Here is a 10,089-nt window from a genome sequence, read left to right as displayed (position 1 = left end):
AACAAATATGAAAATTTGTATTCAAAAGACACGGACATAAAATACGTAGAAGTTTTACAATACAACAAACATAATACTATTGATCACGTACGATGTGGAAATAATATAAAATATACAGCAATCACACTCCTTTTAAACTACACATGAATTCCTTACACATGGTGAACCTCCACAGCAGCAAACTGGCCCTCTTCCCAATCTGTGTCTATCTGTCCTCGGAATAAGAAATTTAAGAACTAGTACACACATGTATATTGTTATTGTTTGTAAATATCGTAACGAGGTTATTTCCTCGCATTTAACATCGGCTGCCCAGACCCGTCCATCCCTGGATGGTTCAGGGAAGGCTGGCGAGGTCGCGCTTGGGAGCCACCCCGGTAGGTCGCTCTTGCTCTTTCGCTTTCTGCTCAAACAAAAGAATCCTGAAAAAAACGGCAAATAGGAACGGGATTAACTAGATGGCCACGGGCTGCAATCAATATAATACATGTTAAGGAAAACTTTTATAAAAAAAAAGTTGATCTATGGCGTAGGATAACGGGTTGCCTGTTATGTGGTCAAGAAATGAGTACAATCCGACTTACAGTTTGAGCACGGAGCTCTTGGATCCGACCATCATGGAGATGAAATCCCTATAGCAGATTGTGCCTTTTTTGGTAGAGTCAATCTCAAGGATCATCTTCTTCATCTCCAGATGAGTCTTCGCCTGACCAATCTTCTCCATCATACGCTTCAACCCGAACAGGTCTGCACGAGAACAAAACGATATAATGGTAAAGGGTCATAGTGACGGATCCGTGGTCTAGTTGTTACACACTTGACTATTAATCCAGGGGACGCAGGTTCGATTCCCCGCCGCACCACTAAAATGCTAACCGTCTTCCGGGAGGGACGTTAAATTGGGGTCCCGTGTGACAGTGCTATACACTGGTGCACGTTAAAGAACCTGGATAGCTCTAACTAGGATTACATTCTGTGCACTATGTTAAAAAACATAATATAACTCACAATCTTATCGGAGCACTCGCCGAATGGGCAAGGCCCAAGAGCGAGTATAAATAAGCTTACACACCACCCCCGGAGAGCACAACGATGTAAGGTAAAAGGCCATTACGTAACTGAATACGTAGGTGAAAATAATAATATATGTATTTGTATGACTGTGTTTCAAAAAGAGTAAATATAAACACGTTCACGTATAGTGAAACATATATGATTAGGCTAATTTTGCTCTTAACTTCTTAACATCCGTATTGTATCACAAGTGCCTATACTTGAAACATGAGTGCATGTGCTTACCAATATTTCCGTCTGCGTCCTTGTCAAACTCCATAAACTTAGCTGAAATATACATAACGAATGTTTTGTCTCATTATGGTTCCATTTTTAACAGAATTTTAAGCCACATGCTTGATTTAGGTCTGTTTAGAGACAATCAAATTTCGAACCATTGTCGTTATTAATGTATACACATATCCTATCATTTTCCGTTTTAAACCTGTTTCTGTTAAATATTTAAAAGCATGTTCAAAATATCTCTGTTCTGTCTACATTTGAATAATAACTCATGTTAGGGCATCACAACTACAGACGTATAGGTAGAGGGATAGTCCTCAGTACGGGCCTCACAACTACAGAGGTATAAGGAGAGGGTAAATCCTCAGTACGAGGCCTCATAACTACAGACGTATAAGTATAGGCATTCTCCTCAGTACGGGCCTCACAACTACATACGTATACATAGAGAGATACTCCTCAGTACGGGCCTCACAATTACAGACGTATAAGTACAGGGATACTCCTCAGTACGGGCATCACAACTACAGACGTATTCGTAGAGGGATACTCCTCAGTACGGGCATCACAACTACAGACGTATACGTAGAGGGATACTCCTCAGTACGGGCCTCACAACTACAGACGTATACGTAGAGGGATACTCCTCAGTACGGGCCTCACAACTACAGACGTATAAGTTTAGGGATACTCCTCAGTACGGGCCTTACAACTTCAGACGTACAAGTAGAGGGATACTCCTCAGTACGGGCTTCACAACTACAGACGTATAAGTAGAGGGATACTCCTCAGTACGGGCCTTACAACTACAGACGTACAAGTAGAGGGATACTCCTCAGTACGGGCCTTACAACTTCAGACGTACAAGTAGAGGGATAATCCTCAGTACGGGCCTCACAACTACAGACGTATAAGTAGAGGGATACTCCTCAGTACGGGCCTTACAACTACAGACGTACAAGTAGAGGGATACTCCTCAGTACGGGCCTTACAACTTCAGACGTACAAGTAGAGAAATACTCCTCAGTTCGGGCTTACAACTACAGACGTATAAGTAGAGGGATACTCCTCAGTACGGGCCTTACAACTTCAGACGTATAAGTAGAGGGATACTCGATCCTCAGTACGGGCCTCACAACTACAGACGTATAAGTAGAGGGATACTCCTCAGTCCGGGCCTCACAACTACAGACGTATAAGTAGAGGGATACTCCTCAGTACGGGCCTCACAACTTCAGACGTATAAGTAGAGGGATAGTCCTCAGTACGGGCTTCACAACTATAGCCGTAAAAGTAGAGGGATACTCCACAGTACGGGCCTCACAACTTCAGACGTATACGTTGAGGGATACTCCTCAGTACGGGCCTTACAACTTCAGACGTATACGTAGAGGGATACTCCTCAGTACGGGCCTCACAACTACAGGCGTATAAGTAGAGGGATAGTCCTCAGTACGGGCCTCACAACTACAGACGTATAAGTAGAGGGATACTCCTCAGTACGGGCCTCACAACTACAGACGTATAAGTAGTGGGATACTCCTCAGTACGGGCCTCACAACTACAGACGTATAAGTAGAAGGATGCTCCTCAGTACGGGCCTCACAACTACAGAGTATAAGGAAAGGGATACTCCTCAGTCCGGGCGGGCCACACAACTCCGGACGTATAAGTAGACGGGGACTCCTCAGTACGGGCCTTACAACTTCAGACGTATAAGTAGACGGGGACTCCTCAGTCCGGGTGGGCCTCACAACTACAGACGTATAAGTAGAGGGATACGCCTCAGTACGGGCCTCACAACTACAGACGTATTAGTTGAGGGATAATTCTCAGTACGGGCCTCACAACTACAGACGTATAAGTTGAGGGATACTCCTCAGTACGGGCCTCACAACTACAGACGTATAAGTAGAGGGATACTCCTCAGTACGGGCCTTACAACTACAGACGTACAAGTAGAGGGATACTCCTCAGTACGGGCCTTACAACTTCAGACGTACAAGTAGAGAAATACTCCTCAGTACGGGCTTACAACTACATACGTATAAGTAGAGGGATACTCCTCAGTACGGGCCTTACAACTTCAGACGTATAAGTAGAGGGATACTCGATCCTCAGTACGGGCCTCACAACTACAGACGTATAAGTAGAGGGATACTCCTCAGTCCGGGCCTCACAACTACAGACGTATAAGTAGAGGGATACTCCTCAGTACGGGCCTCACAACTTCAGACGTATAAGTAGAGGGATAGTCCTCAGTACGGGCTTCACAACTATAGCCGTAAAAGTAGAGGGATACTCCACAGTACGGGCCTCACAACTTCAGACGTATACGTTGAGGGATACTCCTCAGTACGGGCCTTACAACTTCAGACGTATACGTAGAGGGATACTCCTCAGTACGGGCCTCACAACTACAGGCGTATAAGTAGAGGGATAGTCCTCAGTACGGGCCTCACAACTACAGACGTATAAGTAGAGGGATACTCCTCAGTACGGGCCTCACAACTACAGACGTATAAGTAGTGGGATACTCCTCAGTACGGGCCTCACAACTACAGACGTATAAGTAGAAGGATGCTCCTCAGTACGGGCCTCACAACTACAGAGTATAAGGAAAGGGATACTCCTCAGTCCGGGCGGGCCTCACAACTCCGGACGTATAAGTAGACGGGGACTCCTCAGTACGGGCCTTACAACTACAGACGTATAAGTAGACGGGGACTCCTCAGTCCGGGTGGGCCTCACAACTACAGACGTATAAGTTGAGGGATACTCCTCAGTACGGGCCTCACAACTACAGACGTATAAGTAGAGGGATACTCCTCAGTACGGGTCTCACAGCTACAGACGTATAAGTAGAGGGATACTTCTCAGTACGGGCCTCACAGCTACAGACGTATAAGTAGAGGGATACTTCTCAGTACGGGCCTCACAAATACAGACGTATAAGTTGAGGGATACTTCTCAGTACGGGCCTCACAACTACAGACGTATAAGTTGAGGGATACTTCTCAGTCCGGGTCTCACAACTACAGACGTATAAGTTGAGGGATACTTCTCAGTACGGGCCTCACAACTACAGACGTATAAGTTGAGGGATACTTCTCAGTACGGGCCTTACAACTTCAGACGTATAAGTAAAGGGATACTTCTCAGTCCGGGCCTCACAACTACAGACGTATAAGTTGAGGGATACTTCTCAGTACGGGCCTTACAACTTCAGACGTATATAAGTAGAGGGATACTTCTCAGTACGGGCCTTACAACTAAGTTACATGTATAATAACTACAGTGTAGAGTTAACCTAAGAAGGGGCCTAACAAATCTAAGGGTTTTACAACAAGTGAAGGTATAAAACCCTTAAACTAAGGCCAGATTGTGGATCATTTAGAGTTTCATAACCTCGTTACGGGCCTCCACACATGTTTGGTGTCTTACCCTTGAATGTTTGGAGACGCTCCTCCAGGTCCTCCACCTCCTTATAGTCCGGATCATCCAAGATCTCCTGCACAAATACACATAGATTTAACACTTATGTATTGGAATACCTATACATACACTGGTAGTAAGCATTGCCCAACATTGCCTTTGCAATGTTTCAGCTTTTTAACATCATTTTTTACTTTGCCATTTTATACTAAAAGGAATCTCCTCGCTGGTAAAACAGCCTGTTCATCGCGTCAAAATTACAGTACATGGGCTAAGTTTGTCAGACAATTTGCATTTGATTAAAGGCGGCCTATATGAGCTTTTCATTCGAGCGAAACCGACACCAGGACACGTAAATAGTTCGATATGTGGTATACAAGTAGGCAAAGGGCGTCCTTAGTTTTTCGTCCCAGCCGGACGTGCGTTTCTGGTCATGTGGCATTATGTCATTTCAACAAATACATGTTTATCCGATATGTATCATATAAAAAAAAATAATCCGGACCGGAAACACATGATATATATTCAAAGTCCTTCTGGCAAACATGCCAAAAGAACAAAGTGCAAATACGAGATTTTTATAGAATGTTCTGTATTTGCAGTTCAGAGAATGTGCACTAGTTACTGACCTTGTTAATGGCGTCCAACGCCTGCTCCTCCGGGTTAACCTTGATGCCATAGTTCCGAGAACCTGCAAATATATCAATATTTATTATGTGTTATGATTATTTCAAAGAAATATTTAAAACGTTTGTTTTAAATTAAATGTCTATAAGCTTTTTCATTTTGAATAACGGCCCTGCTACTTAAAAATGGTTGACCACATTTCCTCATAATTAATTGTTTATAAACATAATGAACCAATCTGAAAACATGATATGTTCTTTCAAAACCACGCATTTGTGTTAAACTCGTTGATGAGGTAAGACGGTTGTTGGTGATTGTATGAACAATCATGCATGGTAAGTTGGGATAATAGGAAAATAAAAATTTGAAAAAAAAGATAAAATTTCTTTTCTTCCGTGTCAAAATATAAATACATCAGTAGTTCATGTATTAATATTTCCTCTAAGCGTTCAGTGATGTTGTTTATGTTTTTAACGTTCTGTGAATAGTGTTAAAATTAATGTTTGCGAGTAAATATGATTAATGGATGTCTGTACATCATACTTGTAATAGTATAATATACATATAGCTTGAAACATTTACCAACCATGTATACAAACATACGCTATGTTACAAATAAACAGTCAGACTCCGTAAACATATAGGTTTACAAAGATAATTTCGAATCAAAGTCAGATAATTATTATTTTTTAAGATTGTTATCAAACCCTTATGAAATGCACGGAGAGAGTATTTCTTCTCAGGCTCCACTTCCTCTCGGACTTTTGTTTCTGTTTTTTGTACAGTTGGTTCCGGTTTTGGGACATTTGTTTCTGTTTCTTGGACATTTAATTCCGCTTCTTGGACAGTCGGTTCCGTTTCTTGGACAGTTAATTCCTTTTCTTGGACAGTTGGTTCCGTTTCTTGGACAGTTGATTCCGTTTCTTGGACAGTTGGTTCCGTTTCTTGGACAGTTAATTCCTTTTCTTGGGCAGTTGTTTCCGTTTCTTGGACAGTTGATTCCGTTTCTTGGACAGCTACTTCCGCATCTTGTACAGTTGATTCTACTTCTTGGACAGTTGATTCCGTTTCTTGGACAGTTGGTTCCGTTTCTTGGGTAGTTGATTCCGCTTCTTGTGCAGTTGTTTCCGTTTCTTGGACAGTTGATTCCGTTTCTTGGACAGTTGATTCCGTTTCTTGGGCAGTTGGCTCCGCTTCTTGTGCAGTTGGCTCCGCTTCTTGTGCAGTTGTTTCCGTTTCTTGGGCAGTTGGCTCCGCTTCTTGTGCAGTTGGCTCCGCTTCTTGTGCAGTTGTTTCCGTTCCTTGGGCAGTTGGCTCCGCTTCTTGTGCAGTTGATTCCGTTCCTTGGACAGTTGATTCCGTCTCTTGGACAGTTGGTTCCGTTTCATGGACAATTACTTCCGCTTCTTGGACAGTTGATTCCGTTTCCAAACCACCCTCATGGTCACTCATTTTGATGATATTTAATGCAACAAATAGCACACACGTAAATTGTCAGTTCTTGTTTGTTTCCAATACCGCCTTAACCATTCACAAGATCGAGTCCGACTTGTTATTCAGTCATAAGACGTCACAACAGCTTCAATGATGCTCTTACATAGAATAAACACTTACAACTTAAAGCATATATGTAGACTGCTACTTTTAATTTCCTTGCCGATTATGATAACAAAGTTTACTTCCTCAAAACACTATCACTTAAACAATGCTGACACTTGAAACGTCGGAAGAAACTTGAACAGTTAACTTAATTTGCGATCAGATGCTCAACATACAATTTTGACCGATTAATTATGTGCTGGAATTAAATTAAGAACCACTTATTTCCAAAATGTGATACCGGTATCCTTGTTTAAAAAAACTCATTCAAGCTCAGAAACCATTTTTATAGTTACCACCGGTTGTATGTCTTAAAATAAAACGAATTATATAAGTATTTCCAAAACGTGACTGAAGTCATACTGCTACTGGAAACTGCATCAATGTTTGAATACAGCATACATGTACATTCTGTCTTCCAAGCTTTCTGTTTTGTTCTAGCTATTGATTTCTATGGAAATGGAGTCGTGCAAGCTCTGTAAGCGGCAGGCCATATTTTGGTGATCGTGTCATATTTGTTAGCTGTTTTGTGTTCATAACGGGAAAATTATTCGTTGAGCGGTTTCATAGAAAAAAAATTGTTAAACGGTTTCATAGAAAAACATCAATAATGAGTGACGAAACAGCAAACATACCGGTTGAAATTGAGTTTCAAGTTAAAGAAATGAAATAAAACACGCCATAATCTTATATCATAAGATCCTATATTTTTGTTATTTCTCATATGTAATCATTTGTTATAAGTTACAATTTAACATGAGTCATTTTTTGTACGCTGCAGTCCCTAAACAACGTCGTAATTTCATTTAAACTTAGTTTAAAAAATAAACTTTACCAGATGCAGGCCTGCATTCGTTAAGAAATTATTGAAACAGGGGCCCCATCAGTTAAAGCAGAGCACGATTCTAATTGACTGCAGATGTCTTTTGTTTATTCCGGTCGATGAATTTTCTTTCACTAGGAGCCCCTGGGGAGAGTTGATGCTGAACATGTTGCTTGGTGTATTATAATACGCATTGATATTCATGATAGGGGGGGGGGGGGGGGGGGGGGGCAACACTAGCGGATCCGGGGGGGACGTGCGACCGGCGCCCGAGCCCCCTATAATCGTCCAAATTTAATTCAATATAGGAAAACAAAAGTAATAAAATACGGTTAAAACGCACCATTTAGGACCAGAAATTGAAACAAAAAAATCTTGAGTGAGTAAACCCAAACACTATTAACCAAATACATTTCGGTTCTGAGAGGAGGAAGCAAGTCAAAAGGTTACACCCCTATGTTACGCCCCCTTTAACGTCAAATCCTGGACCCGCCCCTGGGAAATGCTCAGGGGCCGTATTCAATAAGCATCTTAGTAACAATTTTCAACTTAGTGAAAAATAGCCTTTTTTCTAATTTGAATTTTAAGAAAACGAACAATGTTTGTACACCAAAAATATGAAAATAAGCAAGAATATGGTCTGAACAATATATGCATATAAATAAATCTGATGAAAAGTAGCGGGTATTTAAAATAATCAATGTTAAAAATTACGAAATTACGACTAAGTTGAAAATATTCACTAAGATGCTTATTGAATGCGGCCCCTGGTTAAGGTTAAAAACAGAACTACGTCCTAGTATTACATATCGTCTGAATTTCAAAGATATGATATCAAAAAAGATGAATGCGGAAGCTATGTAACATATAAACTTAAATGCCCCGTAAACATATAGGTTAATAAAGATAATTTCGATTCAGTGTCAGATAATTAAAGTTTTCTCACGTCATTCTGTATTTATAAAGCACTATAGATATCAAATGATAAATCTATCGATTAATTGCAAACATACCTGTTCGGTTTTCGATTCCCATTTCTAACTTTTATTGTTATATCTCAGCTGGAATGAAGTATAACTAACTTTTCTATCAGTATCCGTATTTCATTGAATCACTTTTTAGACATCTACACCTGACAGACACAAATATTACATCGAACACTCAATTAAATTGTCAATCGATTGACACGGGGTTGATGGATTGGGAAATGATACAAAAATCTCGAAAACCACTAGTGAACACCAACACACGGCTAACACGGTGTAACACCACCGGCGACTCAGATGATTCAGGGAAAATGATATTGTTGATACAAAAGTCAGGATTGTTTAAACTGTAGAAAATGAGTAACATATGTAGATTTTTGGGAAAATATTCAAATTGACACCTGGCTGAAATACCCGATAGGGTTAAATCTTTACAGTTTAGAGCCCTCGACGGGTGTTCATATAACATCTTAGCTCATAATCTGACTTAAGTCAATTTCGTAAACTTTTCGTAGTCAAATTTTTTTTTTAAATAAAGTAAGATTTGCATATAAGTTTGAATTTTATTTAAAGTTTTACGGAAATTTGGTATTTTCGATATAATTATGTTATTTCATCAAATGACTTGTGGAATACTTAACTTAGGACAATTACTTAAGTTAGAAATTGGCTTAAGATGTGTGAAGAATACCAGCCATATACTCTTATTACTGTTTATATTCATGAACTCCCCTTGAATCTCAATTTCAAGTCATTTTTTTAAAGTTGTCTTAAAGACGCTTGTGAACTTCCCTTTTCTTGTGAGATAAAAAAAAGTATGACTTATTTCAACATTTTAATATCTTCCCACTTCACAGTTGATTACGTGTATATCAAAATACCTCAGTTGCGCAGCATTTTGGTTATCAAATATATATGTAATATCAGTTTTGACCTTGACCAAAACACTTCCTACTTCTTTACTTCTATTGGTCTCATATGACATGCGTACCACTTCAACCTATATAAACAAGATATAGCTTTTGTATCCTAACATGTAGTGATGTCAGCCGTGCGGTGTACTTCCAAAAACATTCTTGTTGTGATAGCATTTCTGTTGTGGTAGAATTGTTGTTGGGCTTGCATTGATGTAGGGCTAGCATTGCTGTTGGGCTAGCATTTTTGTAGGGCTAGCATTGTTGTCGGGCTAGCATTACTGTCGGGCTAATATTACTGTCGGGCTACCATTACTCTCGGGCTAGCATTACTATCGGGCTTAAATTACTGTCGGGCTAGCATTACTGTCGGGCTTGCAGTACTTTCGGGCTAGTATTACTGTCGGTC

The 10,089-nt window shown here is 40.5% G+C and overlaps 1 protein-coding gene across 1 annotated transcript; it reads right to left on the bottom strand.

Moving 5' to 3' along the window:
* LOC128238277 (retinitis pigmentosa 1-like 1 protein) lies at positions 1 to 7,343 on the bottom strand. Its single transcript, XM_052954014.1, has 6 exons — positions 6,066 to 7,343; positions 5,361 to 5,422; positions 4,741 to 4,807; positions 1,300 to 1,341; positions 585 to 747; positions 1 to 422 (listed from the first exon to the last, which is right to left on the bottom strand). The coding sequence occupies exons 1-6, from the start codon at positions 6,808 to 6,810 to the stop codon at positions 338 to 340; spliced, it is 1,164 nt and encodes a 387-aa protein (XP_052809974.1). The 5' UTR covers positions 6,811 to 7,343; the 3' UTR covers positions 1 to 337.
* Positions 7,344 to 10,089: the final 2,746 nt, after the last annotated feature.

The sequence above is a fragment of the Mya arenaria genome, chromosome 6 (genome assembly GCF_026914265.1).
Source record: "Mya arenaria isolate MELC-2E11 chromosome 6, ASM2691426v1".
NCBI classification, from domain to species: domain Eukaryota; kingdom Metazoa; phylum Mollusca; class Bivalvia; order Myida; family Myidae; genus Mya; species Mya arenaria.
This window is presented reverse-complemented; position numbering and strand designations above follow the sequence as displayed.